Genomic DNA, 18,940 nt, shown 5'->3' with positions numbered 1-18,940 from the left:
ACTTTTTGCCCATCGCGACACCTCCTCTCCTGAAAATATGCCAACTGCTAACAATTAGTAGATCCAGCCGCTCATTTCTTAGGTTACTTACTTCTGGCACTGGGTTTTCCTAAAGGAGCCCGGCTGCCAGCGCCATCAACAGTTATATCTGATTGAGTCTGTCCTCAGGGGTGTGGGGACCCAGAACACCCGGGGGACTGCTGGGGTGCAGGGTGCGCTGAGCAGAGCGCAGAGCCGGCTGGCCGAGGTGTGTCGCTGAACGACCCGCACAGACACCAAAGCTTTAAACAAGTAGCGTCTAGGAGACCAGAGTTCCTTTCCCCGCTCGGACGGGATTTACCCTCATTCTTCGTCATCTCTGGGAGGAAACCACCATTGGAGCAGCCAAGGCGGCAAGTTCAAGGACTAGCTTGAAGTCGCGTTGACAGAAGGCGCGCAACTTGGGGTGCCCGATGCCAGCGGGATCTCCGGCTCTGGATTCCACGGAACCGGAAGTGCCCCGCGTTGCCGTGGCTACGGCGCCGCGCTCACGGCGGCGGCGGGGGGGGGGGGAGAAGTTCCGTTCCCATGGCAACCCCCATTGTCTTTCAAGGGCAGGAACCCAGGCGGCCCAGGCCGAAGGCGACCTTGTTGACCCTCTAGTTAACGCCGGGCACAGTTGTGGCTCCCAGGACCCGGTCGGCCGGAAGCCTCGACGCTGACGCCTCCTTCTGTAGCCGAACAGCGCGGGCGAGGGAGCCTGGAGGGCTAGATCCGGGGTGTGGCTTCTCAGCCCGCGGCCAGGTACGCCGCAGAACGCCGCCTCGGACCAGTGCTGCCCGCTGGAGCCTCCGCGGTGCTAGGAAGGGAGCTCCAGGCCCGGCTCTGTACGTGGCCACTGGGCTCACCAAGTTACCGAGGAACAATGCGGAAAAGGAGAAAGCGCCCTGTCTTTAAGAGCGGGTCCTAAATGTGGCGCCCTAGATCTGTGCATTCTGAAACCTTAATGGAACACAATGTAGGAGTTTTGAAAATAGGGATTAGAGGGAGAAATTAGTGAATAATCCATCTGAAATTTGGATATTGGGTATACTGGAACCTGGGTCAGAGACAGCTACTTGTGGATCCCATGGGAACGAGTGACATTCTAGGATGAAATGAGGAGGGACTTGGTAGATATTAATGTTCCAGAATTGTGCATTGGATTTGGATTCCACTTACATGACAGCCTTGAGAAGTGAATATTTGTAAATCACATTTTCCACCATGGGTTTCAACACATTTTCCTCATCACCTAACAGCAGCCACCAAAGTAGACATATGGGTTTTAGTTCCTTAACTAGAATCTCCTATTAAATAGTGAAATCCCCCCCCCCCAAAGGAGGAGAATTAACCAATCCATTGGTTGTACTTCATTTAGTACAACCAATGGATTGGCTGAGAACTAGTTGCTTTGTTTACTTACTCTTTCCATCAAGCCTGCCAAAGAATAGTTAAGTAGGTGACCATAGTTTGGATGACCCGGGAGATGTAAAGGTGTGGTTTTTAAGGGTAAAAACAACAATAACAACAGGAACAACAACGATTAAAAAAAAAAATCATTTTAGAGAGTACTCTAGAGTAGAAATTAGGAAAAAGAAATTTAAGTCAGATTTTTTTTTTTTTTTGCAAATGTCTTTATGTTCTGCTTTCTGAGTAATCTCCATACATGAATTTGTATAGTCTATTTGTGGATTTATATTTGGCACTTTAAACTTAATGTTAGTAGTAGCCAATGGGGGGGAGGGGAATAGTACAAATTCCTAAGCCTTTTCTCCCAAAGCTGATCTCATGTGTGACTCTTGGTAGGAAGAAGATGCAAGCCAGCCCCATCTATATCCCAACTGTTAACAATGACATTGACTGGGACTCCTGCTTCCATCGGTAAGTACCACAGAACCCTGACATCATGCTCCCTCACTGGCCAGAAACACAGGGACCCCTATCCCCCTTAAGGCAAGCCTGGGTGAAACTATGCATGCACATTAGACAGAAGAGAAAGTTCTGCTGTGATGTGTTTTAATAGTAATTATGGTGTAGTATCCATTTGGATCTTCAGCTTTACAATATAGAAGATAATTATTTATTTCCCTAATTTACAAAAATTTTAAGTTTTTAAAAACAAAAATAGGTTATTTATTTATTTATTTTTGGTTTCAGGGATTGAACTCAGGGATGCTCGACCACTGAGCCATATCCCCAGCCCTATTTTGTATTTTATTTAGAGACAGGGTCTCACTGAGTTGCTAAGCACCTTGCCATTGCTGAGACTGGCTTTGAACTCGCGATCCTCCTGCTTCAGCCTCCCAAGCCGCTGGGATCATAGGTGTGTGCCACTGCACCCAGTAAAAACAAAGATAGGTTATTTGTAATAAGACCGGTAAAGTCATGGAGAAAAATATAATAAAATTGTGAGAAAATTGCTTCATGAAATAAAGAGATAACAAATTAAAAATTTTAAACCATAATTCATTTTTGAGCATATGTTGTATGCCTATTTCCTAGCAACTCTGTGAATGAGATACCACCTTTGAATACTACCTTTGATAGATGAAGAATAAAGAGAGGTTGGGCAGTTTGCCCAGGTCACACAGCTAGTTGATGGTTAATGGTTTTCAAACTATGCAGTCTGATTCCAAACTCGTTCTTTATCCATTTCTTTATTCCAGATTATTCCAACCTTGGTGCCATTTTGAGTCAGATAACTTTGATTTGGAGGGATATCCTATGCCTTGAGGGATATTTAGCAGCATCTCTATTATGTACCCGAATTGATGTGTGTTAGTCAGCTTTTCATTGCTGTAACCAAAATATCTGACAAGAACAATTTAGTGAGTGTTTGCCTAGTGCATGTGAGGCACTGGGTTCAGTCCTCAGTACAAAATACCTAAATAAATAAATGTATGTCTGTCTAACATGTATACACACACACACACACACACACACAGATTAATACACACATACCTATAGTTTTGTAGAGGGAAAGTTTATTTGGGCTCACTGTTTCAGAGGTTCAGTCCATAATTGACCAACTCCATTGCTCTAGGCCCAAAATAAGGCAGAACATCATGGTGGAAAAGCATGGTAGAGGAAAGAAGCCCAGGACACAGTAATGAGAGAAGCAGAGGGAGAAAGGGGGAGGGGCCACACAGAAGATGAACCTTTTCAGGGTATGTTCCAGCTATTACCTCTCCACCAGCTATATCCCACTTGCCTACGGTTACCAACCAGTTAGCCCATTCAAACTAGGATGGATTATTTACAGCTTTAATAATCTTAATTATTTTACTTCTGAATATTCCTACATTAACATAGGAGCTTTGGGGGGGGGCTTATATGCAAACCATAACAAGATGTCAGTAGCATCATTGTCCTAGTTGGGACAACTGAAAATGTCTTCAGTTATGGCCAAATGTTCTCTGGGTATAAAGTCATCTTTACATACAAACCATTGTTCTGTATCAGTGCTATTGAATAGAAATATAATGGGAATTATAAATAAGAGCCCAATGCACAATTTAAATTTTTCTGGTAGCCATAGTAAAAAGTAAAATGAAACAGGTAAATTTAAACTTAAAAATAATATATTTTACATGTCTCACTAAAAATATTATATAAAATTATTAGTGGAATATTTTTACATTTATTCATGATAATTCAAATTTAGTGTGTACTTTACACTTAATAGCACATCTCAGTTCTGACTAGTTACATTTCATGTTCCAAATAGCCACATTAACTACTGGTTACCTTTCTGGATAGCATATTATATACTATCTCATAAAATACCTTGAACTTAAATGTTATAGAACTACAACAATTGCAATTTTTAAAATGTAGTATTTACAATAGAATATCTTAGAAATAATCAGATAATTCATAATGAATACAATATTACTTATCAGAATTCATATTTGCCATAGCAACATATATGGAATAATTTATAAGCCTAGCAAGGCAAATCCTTCATCAAACCTGCTTGTTTTTTTTTCTTTCTTTTTTTTATTTGTTCTTTTTAGTTATACTTGACAGTAGACCGTGTTTTGACGTATTATATATACATGGAGTACAACTTCCAATTCTTCTGGTTATACTCCTCCTGGCAAACTGCCCCTATAGATTTGGTTACTCTAATAGATTTATCTTCTGCTCCAGTCCTATGAAAAAATGCAGCTCAAGCAAAATTTTCTATAGAGGGAGTAATGTTTTTGGTTAATTTTCTTAAGTTTTAATCTTGATACAGATTTCCTCTCTTCTCAGCATTTTTTAAACATTATAAAGACATTATAAAGTTCTTTTTCATTTGTTTACTCATTCTATATATTAATCAGCATTTCATTGCTATGACCAAAATAACTGTCAAGAACAACTTAGGGGAGGAAAGATTTATTTTGGTTCACAGTTTAGAGCTCTCAGCACATGGCCGACTGGCACAATCACAGAAATATCATGGTGGAAGGATACAGTAGAGCAAAGCTGTTGAGCTCCTGGCAGCTGAGATAAACCCTTCCAGGGCACACCTCTAGTGAGTACTTCTTCCATCTATGTCCCAGATCCCAGTAATCCCTTCAGCTCTCAATGGATGAATCCACTAAGTGGATTATTCCACTGATGAAATCAGATCCCTAATCATCGCCTGAAAGCCCCACCTCTGAACCTTGCCATAACAGGTCCATGGTTCCAACACATAATCTTTTGGGGACCTTCTGTATCCAATCACAATATGTAACAAGTTATTATTTGAATTTACTGTGAGCCACTTAGCACTGTTTTGAAACAAATGAGACTCAACCCATCCTCTGGTGGAGTTTACTTGCTAGAAGGCAAAGAAGACTCAACAACAACATAAAGAAACAAACAAAAAACCAAACTATAGTATGAATTGTATTATAATTGTTATATTATAGGGGCTTAGAGAAATTTTTGCAAGCCTTTTGGAGTGCCTCTTTGTCACTACTCCAGGGAAAGACTTTTGGCAGAGGTCACATCTGGGTTATGTCTTGAAGGATGATATGAAATCCCTCAATCAGAAAGGAGGAGAGTTTTTTGTTGTTTTTTTTTATTTTTTGGTACCGGGGAATTGAACTCAAGGGTGCTTAACCACTGAGCCATATCCCAAGCCCTTTTTTAAGGAGGAAAACACCTCTGATTACATCACATTGCCAACTTTCCCTGGCTTTTCCATTGAATTGATATGTCCACTGAAAGCACACTTACCTATGGGAAGAAAGGAATCCTGCCTGGGCCTGGCCTGAAGAAATGTTACTCCCTGCCCACACACCTTGGCACACCTGCATGGATAGGTCATTTGGAATAGGATTCTGGATGTTAGTGTATCATTTCTCAAACTTGATGTAAAAGATTCACTTGACATTTATTTTCCTTTCATACTTTCCTGTATTTTCCTTTAAAAAAATAAGCATATGTTACTTTATCTGTGGAAAATAGAGATAAATTTCAGTTTTAAAACTTTGCAGTGGTTGGATTTTTTAAAAAGCTACTGTGAATACAAAGGTTATTTCTGTGAGAAACTTGTTGTTACTCTAAAGATCTTAGAATTCTGTTTCTCTTTCACTGTATAGGATTATTTCTTGTGGCTATCTTTACAAATCCAATTACCTCTTCACAATTAAAGTGATATCTTCACATTGAAGTCAGATATCTACATTGTATGTGAATTTGTGTGTGTGTTTTCAAGTGTGTAAGAAAGAGAGAGAGGGAAATTTTCAGTTAGCTCTTTCTCACCATGTTTAGTTCTAACACAACTGAGGAGGCCAATTCTCTCCTGACTATGCACTTGTCCCAGTGTAGGGTTCCTCCTTTTCGCCCTAGTAGGACTCATCCTCTTTACTTAGTTAGCCACTCTGTTTTGAAGCTTTTAACATAGATAAAAGATGGACATGGATGTATGAAATGTAGCCTCAAAATGTTAATTCCCTATCCCTCGTTTCACTATATTTATTTTCTGTTGTGGTTTGGATCAGAATTTCAGGATGTTTGAGATTTTCCAATTCAATCTGCTCATTTTGTAGACAAAGGAAATAAATCATGGAGCTAATTATATTAGTATTAGTTTATGTTAAAGGAGCACTTGCTAAATGCCAATCATCATGATAAATCAATATGAATATTACCTCATTTAATTAGCTTTATCAGGTGGATATTCATGTTAACTTCATGTTACAAAGAAGAAGATTAAGTGCTAGCTTGTTCAGGATCATGTAAATAAATGGCAGAGCTGTTACTCTAATGCAGGTGACTAGTTTGCCAAAAGTGAGTAATTTAATCAGCACATTGTTATGCTGGATGCTGGGCTTTGAGAGTGACCTGTCTTTATTCCTTCAAGTTTAATATAGAAAACATGTCACTATCCTCTAGTTGGGAGTACTATAGCCTTCAATTTTTTCTTGTTTGTGAAGTCTGACTCCATGTCCCTCTCATACCCACAGGTCACAGCAAACCCCCATCCCAGCACAACAGCAGACAGATGAGTTGTACCCCACTTATGGGTCTGAAGAGAGTGAAGAAGATCCTGCAGTCCAGGAGGAGGAGATAAGCACAGACTATATGTCTCTTCCCAAAGAAAAACTAGTTCAGTCCCAGAAGAAAATAACTCAGCTGATTAAGGAAAAACTGGTAAGATAAAAATTAAGTTTCTGTTTCCACATAAAAATATGCCCATTGGGCTGGGGTTGTTGCTCAGTGGTAGAGTACTCACTGTGTATGTGTAAGGCCCTGGGTTCAATCCTCAGCAACACATATAAATAAATAGAATAAAGTTATAAAAAAGTGAATTAAAATAATATGCCCATGGTTAGAGAATCTCTGCATTCACTGTAGGCAGAATGAAGCACACAAAATAAAATGAAATGCTACATTTCTTTGTAAATGGGAAGAAAATCAGGGAACAGTTGAGTAGCCAACCCACCTTCCAATTCCCCACAGGGTTCACCATCTATTCCTCCCTGGAGCATTTGTGCTCCTAGCTTTAAATAAGAATTAATTTGCCTCTTCCAGTTGCCATAGGATTAAGTTTGATTAATTAATTTTTAAGATTTCTCCTGGAAGGTTTCAGGATGATACTACTTGGAAAATTACTAGAGGGCCAAGATATCAAGGCAGGAGGCTAAGAACAAGGGTAGCCAAGCAGAAATCTAGGTTGAGGCCAGTAAAGGATATGGGTAGGGTGCTTGTGGTTACAGTGGAATCATAAAACACCCAAAAGACCAGAAGCAGGAAGGAGTAGCGTCAGAGATCAAAGAGTTTAGGTATGCATTTCTAAGAGTGAGTCAACACCTTGGGATCTAAGATCTTTGAGCCAGTGTGTAAGCAAGAGTGTTCAAAACCCAGGATCGTGAGACAGCAACATATTGACTTTTATTATTAGAACACAGACATCAGCTTGCTTCTAGGCCTGATTTATCAACAGAGTTCATATATTGACTTCTTGTCTGTTCCAGGTCAAGAGGAAATAATGGTTTCAGAGTTAATGTGTTCTCTTGCAGATAAGGGCTGAGAGGCACCTCAGAAGCATATCATAGAAACTGATACCTCTTCAAGATGGACACCTATAAGCTTACCTCTATAAATTATCTAGAAACCTTGCAAAAGACTATCATGGCTGGAACTATTAGTATGTCACACATCCAAACTAGAAAAACATTTTGTCTGTCATGATTTCCAAGTGTGAGCTTTGGAGGCTTGACAACTCCTTAGCCAGTTTGAGTAATAACAAAGATTTAGATCTTAGGAGTGAAATGTAACCCAACTCAGAACTCACAGACCAACCAGAAGGGCAAGGGAGTACCACCACCAGCAGCAGCAACACTGGGGTGAGCTCTAAGCCCATATTGGTGGGATCATTTTTCCTTGAGCACAGGAGTTTGGGGATAAATATAGACTGTCCAGAGTCAGGTATAACTCAAAGCTTTGAGCTCCCATTTCTGTGATTTTTTTCATGGTATTATGCCTTTTCCTCAAAATGGAACTTAATATTTTCATTTAGATAGTGCTTAACAAATTTAGGTCACATAGATGCTGACTTTTTTCTTATAATAACTCTCTAAGGTAGATAGTATTGGTTTCCAATCTCAGAAAAGAAAACTATGATCAGGATGATCTATCTCAAAAAAACATAATTAGTAAATATTAGAACCAAGGCTAAAACTTTGCACTTTTTATTCCTCATAGTGCTATTTTCATTTCACCAAAAAATAAATGCCTGAGTGTGTTGAATTGTGCAGCCAATAGATGATCATGTTTGTAAAGTCACTGAAACACGTGACTTGAAGGTATAGTTCTGTGGTTTCTGGAGCTCTGCCCATCAGCTCCACAGTGGCAGAGGGGCTCTTTCCTCCACCCCAACCTTAGAGTGATTCATTCAGCAAATATTGAATGTGAATCTCCTCTGTGCCTTGGGCATAAAGGAGTTGAACATGAGGAATAAGCTTATTTGTTCAAGGAAGACAGATAATAGACAAATAAAGATCATAGTTAATATAATATGAACTAGGAGTGAGTGCTATGAAGAAAAAAATCAGTAATGGAACAGTGAGTGATGCAGAGAAAGGTAATTTAGAAAGGTGGCCAAGAAATACCTCATTAGTTAAACAAAATGAAAAAAACAGGAGACTGAACTATGTAAAAGAGTGCTCCAAGAAAGGATTATAGTAGATGCAAAAATTCTACATTGAAATTAGGTTGACACATTCATGTCAGAGAAATTATCATAGGCGAATAAGAGGAGAAGAAGAAAGAGGTAGAAAATGAATGAGGTGATTAGGGTTGGGTCATATTAAATAGAGTCTTGGAGGCCATAGTAGGAACTTTGGGTTCCATTAAAAATAAAAGAGTGAGACGCTATGGAGGGTTTTGTACAGGAGAGTCACATGATCTAATTCATTTTAAAAGATTATGCTGGCACATAAAATATGTCTAAAATTTTATAAATTTATAATAATAAAGTATTTGGTCACTTTTAGAGGATGCTAGTGAATGAAATTGTTTTGAAAGCTGATAAAAATAAAAACCAGGTATCCTGCCTTTCTAATACAAACTGTACTATAACTATGAAAATACATGAGGAGAAATTTCTCCATGTAGAATTATTCCAGCTAAGATATGAAGAAAGAATGACAGAATTATGGTATGAGAATTTTATAATCTTTCATGAATTGGCCCATGTAGTTGTGCTAAAAAAAGAGAGAGAGACAACTGGATGGTAGTTATCTTCTGATGGAAGGATATATCATACATACGAAGTAAAAAACTCAAAGCTAAAGTTGACCAAACTTCTAAATCCAACTACCAGTATAAATGGAGAACAGATAATGGAGGGAATGTTAAATGACAACATTGGGATGCAGTCAACAAAATTCACCCCTGTAGCAAATACTAGAGGAAAGAGGCCCAGTTTCTTCAACAAATAATACGATAGGAAAAAAAATAGTATGGATAGAGATGAAGCCTATGATGAGAAGAGAGACACAACAGACTGACCTCATGACAAAACTCAACATTCATGCTCAAAACACTAGAAAAAATAGAGATATAGGAACATACCTCAATATTGTAAAAGCTATATATGCTAAATCCAAGGCCACCATCATTCTAAATGGGGAAAAATTTAAAGCATTCTCTCTAAAAACAGGAACAAGACAGGTTTGTCCTCTTTCACCACTTCTATTCAACTTAGTCTTGGAAATTCTAGCCAAAACAATTAGAAGAAACAAATTAAAGGATATGAATAGGAAAAGAACTCAAAACTATCCCTATTTGCCCATGACACAATTTTATATCCAAAAGACCTAAAAACTCCACTAGAAAAAGTATAAAACTCATAAGTGAATTCAGCAAAGTAGCATGGTGTATAATTAACACCCATAAATCAGTCGTGTTCCTATACATCAGTGATGAATTAACTGAAAGAGAAATTAGGAAAAGTATCCCATTCACAATAGCCTAAAAAATTGGGAATCAATCTAACTAATAGGTAAAAGACCTCTGTAATGAAAACTACAGAACTCTAAAGGAAGAAATTGAAGAAGTCCTTAGAAGATGGAAAGATCTCCCATGTACTTGGTGGGCCAAATTAATATTGTCAAAATGGCCATACTACCAAAAAACACTATACATATTTAATATAATTACTATTGAAATTCCAATGATATCCTTCATATAAATAAAAAAAACAGTCATGAAATTTATTTGGAAAAATAAGAGACCCAGAATAGCCAAAGCAATTCTTAGCAAGAAAGGTGATGCAGGAGGCTTCACAATACCAAACCTTAAATTATACTGCAGAGCAATAGTAACCAAAATGGCCTGGTATTGGCACAGAACCAGACATGAAGACCAGTGGAACAGAATAGAAGACACAGAGACAAACATACATCCTAGACAAGGGCATTGTAAACATACATGGGAGAAAAGATAGCCTCTTCAACAAATGGTGCTGGAAAAACTAGTAATCCATATGTAGCAAAATGAAATTAAACTTGTATCTCTCACCCTGCACAAAATTCAATAAAAGTGGATCAAGGACATAGACATTAAACCAGAGACCCTGTGCCTACTAAAAGTAAAAGTAGGCTCAACTCTCTATCATGTCAGCTTAGGAACTGAATCCTCAACAAGACTCCTAAAGCACAACAGATGTAATCAAGAATCAGTAAATGGCATGATATCAAACTAAAAAGCTTCTTTACAGCAAAGGAAAAAATCAAGAATGTGAACAGAGAGTCTATAAAATGGGAGAAAAGCTTTCCCATTTGCACCTCAAATAGAGCATTAATCTCTAGGATATATAGAGAACTCAAAAAACTTAACACCAAAAAAACCAAACAAACAAACAAATAACCCAGTCAATAAATGGACAAAGGAACTGAACAGGCACTTCACAGAAGAAGAAATATGATCCGTCAACAAATATATGAAAATATGTTCAACATCACCAGCAATTAGAGAAATGCAAATTAAAACTACACTAAAATTTAATCTCATTCCAGTTAGAAAGGCAATTATCAAGAATATGAGTAATAATAAATATTGGGGAGGATGTGGGGGAAAAGATACACTCATACATTGGTGGTGGGGCTGCAAATTGGAGCAACCTCTCTGGAAAGCAGTATGGAGATTCTTCAGAAAATTTGGAATGGAACCATCATTTGACCTAGTTATCCCATTCCTTGGCCTAAATCCAAAGAACTTAAAATTAGCATATTACAATGATGCAGCCATTTCAATGTTTATAGCTGCTCAATTCGCAATAGTTAGGCTATGGAACAAACCTAGGTGCCCTTCAACAGATAAATGGATAAAGAAAATGTACATATACATAATGGAATGTTACTCAGCCATAAAGAAGAATAATATGGCATTTGCCAGTAAATGGATGGAACTGGAGAATATCATGCTAAGTGAAATAAACCAATCCCCCAAAAACCAAAGTTTGAACGTTCTCTCTGATATGTGGATGCTGACACACAATAAGCAATGGGGGAAGGAAGAATAACAATTCACTGGATTAGACAAAAGGGAATGTAGGGAAGGGAAAGGGGATGTGAATGAAAAAGACAGTATAATATTGGACATAACTATCCTGTGTTCATATATGAATACATGACCAATGTAACTCCACATCATGTACAACCATAAAAATGCAAAGTTATACTCCAGATATGTATGATATGTCAAAATACATTCTACGGTTATATATAGCTAAAAGGAACAAATTAAAAAAAAATTTAAAAGAGACTGACCTCAGCATGTGTGATCATTAAAAATTTGCTAAAGGGCTGGGGATATGGCTCAAGCGGTAGTGCGCTCGCCTGGCATGCGCAGGGCACTGGGTTGGTTCGATTGTCAGCACCACATAAAAATAAAATAAAGATGTTGTGTCCACCAAAAACTAAAAAATAAATATTAAAAAATTCTCTCCCCCTCCCCCTAAAAAATTGCTAAAAATGGGCTGGGGTTGTACCTCAGTGGTAGAGTGCTTGCCTTGCACACGTAAGGCCCTGGGTTCGATCCTCAGCACCACATAAAATAAATAAATAAAAATAAAGGTATTGTGTCCCTCTACAAAATTTTGCTAAAAATATTAGATTTCTAAAGTAGCCTGTCTTTTTACCTATTTCAAGTGATATTAAAGAATTATTGTAATATAATGGCTTTTTGGTTGTTTCTAATTCTCAGAGACACTTAGGAGATTGTGTGTGTGTGTGTGTGTCTGTGTGTGTGTGTGTGTGTGTGTGTGTAGTATTAGGGATTTAATGCAGGAGAATTCCACCACTTAGTTGCACCCCAGCCCGTTTTATTTTTATTTTGAGACAGGATCTTGGTAATTTGCTGAAACTTGCAATCCTCCCATCTCAGCTCTCAAGTCATTGAGATTATAGACATGCACAGATTAGAGCCCACACTGGCTTATGAGATATTTTTGATAAAATGTAAAAAGGCCTTTAATTTGCTTAAACACAATAAAAGGCAAGGGTGTATGGGTGAGGAATATAGATATGAAATAGGATTGACCATGGGTAAATAACGGATGATTCTGGGTGATTCATTCTCCATATTGCCATTGAAGTTTTTCATGATAAGAAGTTAAAAGAAGTCACTGTGACTATTATGTATAAAATGGACTGTGGAAGACAAGAGGGGCAGCAGTTAGAAGGGGCTCTTATTAGCCAGCCAGGTAAAAGATGAGTGTGGCTGAGACTAGGTATGCAAGGCAGAAATGAGAAGAGCTTGGTTTTAGGACACAGCAGTAAGGTGGAGCTGCCTGGACTTAATGGGTTGGATGTGAGAAGAAGCAAATGATAGAATGCAAATTTAGTCCTATCTTCTAGTGACATGACAGAGATTTTCCTCCTTTCCCAAAAGCACAATGACTTTTTTGCTCTTTACAGACTATCCAAGCAAACAAGGAGCTGATTCGGTGTGTCATCCTTTCTCGAATTGCTTTTGGGGAAGAACACTGGAAATGTGCACAGGCTTTGACCAACCTGGCTTATGGCTACCTGGTACTAAGAGGTACTTGGTTCCCCAGCTGGATCTGGGTGGGACAGCTTATGAAGCCAAAATGAACCTATACACAACTCCTTGGGGGTGGAGATGACTGAGAGGGTACCTTCCTCTTATTTTGGCAATATAATGGTTTTTTGGTTGTTTCTAATTCTCAGAGACACTTAGGAGATTGTGTGTGTGTGTGTGTATGTGTGTGTGTGTGTGTGTGTGTGTAGTATTAGGGATTTATCGCAGGGGCACTCCACCACTTAGTTGCACCCCCAGCCCTTTTTATTTTTATTTTGAGACAGGGTCTCTCATCAAGAGAATTGAGAGTCCATGGATAAGGCAGACAGCAAGTCTTAGTAATAAATATAACAAAGAAAATGATAGTTATTGAGTATTTGACATGTTCAAAGGTAGTTTTATTAAGTTTTTATAATATATCTTGGATGGAGCTACTGTTATTATCCCTAGTTTATAAACAAGACACTGAAGCAGGGTTTCCAGCCACAGATCAATAGGGAAAATATAGGAAGATACGTGTACTCCCAGCACCAGGGAAGCAGACCCAGTAATCTAATTTGAATTCTAAAAACTGAATTCAAGTTTTAGAAGATCTGGCTTAGAGAAAGTCAGGGCCTCATCCTATAGAAGTTATGTTTCTGGAAGATACTGTGGTTTGGGAGTAGAAGATGGAATTTATTTACTAAAACTGGAACTCAAGTGAAAGCTACATGAAGAAAGGTACTTTAGAGTTGAGACTCCTTATATATTTGTTGACAGACTGAGGCAAGAACCCATTTTTAGAACAAGGGTCATGGCCACTTGATCCTTGGCCCTTGACCAACCATGTCTCCCTACATGGACTGTTTTTACTTCTACTATGGAATTCACTATACTTTATTCAATGCCCTTTGTTTAAATGCCTCTGCCTCTGAAATAGAAGCCTCTTGAGAGCAGGGACCAGTTCTCAATCTAGAATATGTCCTTGTACACAATATGTATCAGCATGTTATTGCTTGATAGATATAAATTGCTTGCCTGTGGCTTTTTCTAGTGTCATCAGTCTGAAGTGGGATATAGCCCAAGTGATTTAAGGACTTAAGAAATTTGAGGATTTAAAAGGCAGGAGAACCAATATACGTGGGCTGTAATGATCTTAGATGTCAAAATTCAGAATGTTGGATAAAGTTAAAATTGAATTCACTTCTCAGGTATTAATCTCAACACATTTTCCTTCTTAGGGATCCTTAGGCCCTTTTACATTCATTTGTTTTTAATTTAACTTTAGATGAATTGATGTGGTAAGTTCTCACGTGGTTGGGAATGGTGGTGCTGTGAGTTATAGGCCATGTTAGAACATCTATTTTGTGCCAAGAGAAGGAGGGATTCCTCACTTACTGGAAGAGCAGGTAGCCACCTATCTGTGAGATTTGAGGGATACAAGAAAGGTCCTCAACAAAAAGAAATATTCCCCTATTGGGGCTTCATTCCTCCTTATTTGGATCTCTGTATTCCATTCAAACTGATTTCCTCAAAAATGTGCTGCCTTGGGTTGGGATTATGGCTCAGTGATAGAGCACTTGCCTAGCACGAGGGAGGCCCTGCATTTAACCCTCAGCACCACATAAGAAGATAAATAAATAAAATAAAGGTATTGTATCCATCTACCACTAAATATATATATATATATATATATATATATATATATATATATATATATATATATATTTTTTTTTTTTTTTTAAAAAGCAGTGCCTTAATGGCAAGAGTACCACTTTAACACTTTTAGAACTCCTTTTACAAGCCTGGTAGGACTGTGCTCGGTGCTGGGGATACATAAATGAATACGAGTAGTCCCTATGCCTTGAGAGCTGACAGGGTCTTATAACAGGACCTCACAATGGTGGTGGAAACAAAGTTCCAGGGGATATTAATCAGTGGTGCTGCCACTGAGGAAGGTCAGGGAAGGTTTCAGAGAGAAGGTAGTATTTGTTCTGTCTTTGAAGGATGAGTGTAGCTCCAAGTAAATTTTTGAGGAGAATGGTATAATATACAAAGTTGGCCCTGTATGTGTGGATCTGAGGAGTGGGAACTGAGAGAGGGAAAGTCCTTACACAGACAGTAGGTTCTGTGTAGACTTAAGGATTCAGTTTAGAACAGAAGATATCTTAGGACAGACAGGTTTTGACTGGAAGTGAAACTGAAAAGGTAATTTGGGCCCAGATATTAAGGTGTTTGAGGAGGTTTTATGAGAGCATTGATGATGTAATATAATCTAGCTTGTGTTGTTAAGTGAGAAACTTTAGGTTAGACTAGTGGAGAAAGTGGAGGTGAAGATCAGTCAGTCTATTACCCTGTATGGATGAAAATGAGGGCATGGACCACGGCAGTTAGAATGCAAACGAGATAACTTAAAATGTAGAATTGGTGACATTTAATGATCAATTCATTACGGAGTGGGAAGGACATGGAAGAATTGAAATAGTATGTCCTGATCTATTAGTTGAAATGGAGAATTAAAGACTAAGACTGGGAACTGAGGGTATATAGCTCCGTGGTAGAATACATGCTTAACATGCACAAGGCCCTGGGTTTAATTCCCAGCACCTAAATAAATAAATATAAAAAATTAAAAATGAAGAGCAGGTTGATAGAGGAAGGGAAAAGAAGCTGCTGGGTATGGTTTCAGACAGGCTTGTTATTCAGTAGACTGCTGAAAAGTGGATGTGGAGCTCAGAGAAGATGTTAGTTTGGGAAGAATTAGGTAGCAAGTTAAGACCATAGGAGTGAATGATTTTGATCAGAAAATGTGTACAGAATGAGAGGGGAAGAGGGCAAAGGGCATAAGACCCGAGGACAAGAAGGAATGGATAACAAAAGAGGAACAAAGGAAATATAAGAATCATGGAAGCTGAGGGAAGAGAGGATTTCAAAAGGAAGTGCAGTTGGTTTCAGCAGCTGTAGGTAATAGAGAGAGGTCAGATAGGGTAAAGGCCGGAGAGAACCATGGGGTTAACAATTGATAGGTCATTGAAACTTGGTTTGGCATGGAACACTCCTTGGGCCCTGGAGAACCCAAATTCAAAAAGGCTTTTGCTCTGATTTAGACTTGAGGTCGTGACAACTTAAACTAGAGAGGAAAGTGTTTGGGAGGAAGACTTATCTGAACTGGAATAAGGCCAGATGCTACTGCTTTTGGTGTGGGTAGATTACTATGGTAGGCCTATGGAAGGAGCTTATCTTGTATCTTCTGAAATCTACCCTTTCTATGATCAACCACAAATTGACTTTGAGGTTTTTTTAGTTAAATTAAGTCAAAATAGGTAAGCAGGTCATATCACCGAAGATGGTGAGGACATCCTTTTCTCTCTGCTACATGAATGGAGAACTTGGGATAAAAGGTTGGAGAGAGGAAGGTTTTTCATTTTTCTAGATGGACAAACAGCTTTCTGGTTAAATGAAGTACTCACATAGTATACCCATGCCTAGACTTGATCCCAGCATTTCTAATACCCAGCCTAGAGTGCTTCTAGAATAGATGATGATTGTGACCTTTCCTTGAGGGTAGCTCAGTGGCTTCTATCGCATTGTAGTCCTTACCCAGTTTCTTCTCTCCTTTTTTTCCCCCCAGGGTCTAGTGCATGGACTAAAACAAATAAGGATTTGAAAAAGTACAAACCTTTTAGAGGGATAAAATTCTTGCTGAGTTCCACTTAGTTTTGTTGTCATTAATCCTGTAACTGCTTTAAAATGGACAGAATGTAAGAGCCAGCTTCCTGTGTGGGTTGGACGTGTGCATCTGCGTTCATGCCTCACTGCACATGCTCATGTTTTACAGCCATCAGATCTGGGCTCCTCATTTCCCTCTCAGCCTTTTCCAACATTGGAATAGGGAGTCAAGCCCAAAGGCTGATTTCTCTTGATAAATAGTTTTCCATGAAGGTGTAGTGAGAAGCATGTATGTGAAGTATTATAAAGAGTACTTGGGGAAATATAATGTGTACAAACCCTCAAAGAATTTACGACCAATTGTGGAAATGAACTACTATAGACCTGTGATAGAAGACATTTTAAGATAAATGTCATGTAATTGGTTTAAATAAAGGGTTTTGAAAAATTGGGTGAAGTTATTCCTGGCTAAGATGGTAATTAATTAGTAGATTCAGAAAGGAAGGCAGCATTCAAGCAGGACTGTAAAAAGTAAATTGTGTTTGGGTGGCAGAAGAAAGGTGGGATATTTCTAGTCAAGGAGAAGGACGTGAGCAAAGGCATGTAGAAGGAACATGCAGTGTCTCTTCAGACAGCAGGAAGCAGCATGCTGGATAAGAATTGGGCTGGGAAGATGAACCCGGAAGGGAGGGTACATGGGGTAGAACACAGTGAAATTGTAAATATGGGTAAAGGAATTTGTAATTTATTTGGTATGGAGGGAGGATTATTAGAGATTTTCCATCAGGATGGTGAAAATATCAAAGTGTACTTTAATATTTAGTCTAGTAATTAGAGCTAGAGTGAAAGCTATCTCAGTCACCTAAGTCTAAAACTAGGCTAATGACAGGGAACTGGTAACAAAGTAAGGAGCCAATGAAGGAAGGATACATTTATTTTTTAAAACCAGAAATCCTACTTCTGGGCATCTTTCCTAAATATACACATATAATATATGGACGAGATTATTCTTTGCAGCATTTTTATGGTAGTAAAAGATTGCAAAAACCAGGTGTCCATCAATGGGGAAGCAGTATATACACAACAACAGTTTTAAAAAGAGCACGAGGAACCTCTGTATACTTCTAGAGAGAGATCTCCTGGATGCATCTTTAGGGGAAAGGAAATGAACACTGCAACAGTGTTACAACATGATTCTTTTTTATAAGAAAGAGGCAGAGAGAAATGAGAATGTGGATTATATTTACATGAAGAAGATGCAGTGAAGGATATACAGGAATGAAATAAAAAAGTTACTTAGAGGGTGATTATGGTGAAAAGAAACAGGGTTGGAAGGGATACCTCTCAATGTTTACCTTTTCATGTAATTTTAACTTTTCAACATAGAGAAATTACTTATTCAAAAAGATTATTATAAGGAAGACAGTGAAGAAATAATTGGTAGGAATGTTTTTTAAATTGAAGTTGTATAGAAGTGATACTCTAAAGTGAAGTTGAAGACTTATGCCCCTGAGGGTGCCATTCTCAGAGATAGGTCCTAAAAGGAAGTAGACTCGAAGAGGAAATCATGTTTAGTTTTTGATGTATTAATTTTGAATTGCAATAGGGAAACTCACTGATAAAGTTTTACTAATTGTTCGACACTTGGGACCAAAACTTGAGAGGAGAGAAAGAAAATCCTAAGTGTGGAGGACTGCTGGAGAACACAGCTGGAAAGGGGAATGGGAATGCTAAGCATGGAGGATAAGTGTGAAGTTAATGGACTCGAATAAATTCGGAGAGGCAAAGAGAGAAGCAGAAGAGACAGAAGAAGAAAATGGGCCCATGAATGGAACAATGAACCCAAAGACCATTACCAAATGAGTCAGCAAAGGCTCAATTAGAGAAGGTTTATAAAGGACCAAGTGGATGCAGTACTTCCACCTCCAACAAATAAGGGTATCTGATGCTGCAGCAAAGTCTGGGACTGAGAATCATAATTAGATTTATTTTTGAGGAGGTCTTAAAGGGGACCTCAGGAGAACAGTCTTCCCACAATGACTGGAGCAGAAGCCAGTTCCCAGAAGAGTCCAAGGAACAGGGGCTGGTGAGTAGACTAATATTCTACATAATACATATTGAAAGGAAGGAGGGAAAAATAAAAGGGCAGAAAAGACAAGGGAAGGTTATTTACAAAAGGAGAAGATGCAGAAAGATTTTAGATAGAGAGGAAGAAGCCAGTTAGATTAAAGAGTTTGAGCGT

General features: G+C 38.5%; 1 protein-coding gene across 1 annotated transcript in view; it reads left to right on the top strand.

The window, feature by feature from the left end:
- The first annotated feature begins 1,834 nt into the window (after positions 1 to 1,834).
- Positions 1,835 to 18,940, top strand: part of Ttc23l (tetratricopeptide repeat domain 23 like) — a 29,924-nt gene continuing 12,818 nt past the window's right edge. Inside the window, exons 1-3 of the mRNA XM_026390169.2 lie at positions 1,835 to 1,902; positions 6,468 to 6,654; positions 12,927 to 13,050. Coding sequence (XP_026245954.2) covers positions 1,835 to 1,902; positions 6,468 to 6,654; positions 12,927 to 13,050 — 379 coding nt within the window. The remainder of the gene's footprint in view (positions 1,903 to 6,467; positions 6,655 to 12,926; positions 13,051 to 18,940) is intronic.

This window comes from Urocitellus parryii, chromosome 1 (assembly GCF_045843805.1).
Source record: "Urocitellus parryii isolate mUroPar1 chromosome 1, mUroPar1.hap1, whole genome shotgun sequence".
Classification (NCBI taxonomy): domain Eukaryota; kingdom Metazoa; phylum Chordata; class Mammalia; order Rodentia; family Sciuridae; genus Urocitellus; species Urocitellus parryii.
Note: the sequence above shows the minus strand (reverse complement) of the source record. Positions and strands in the feature narration are given on the sequence as shown.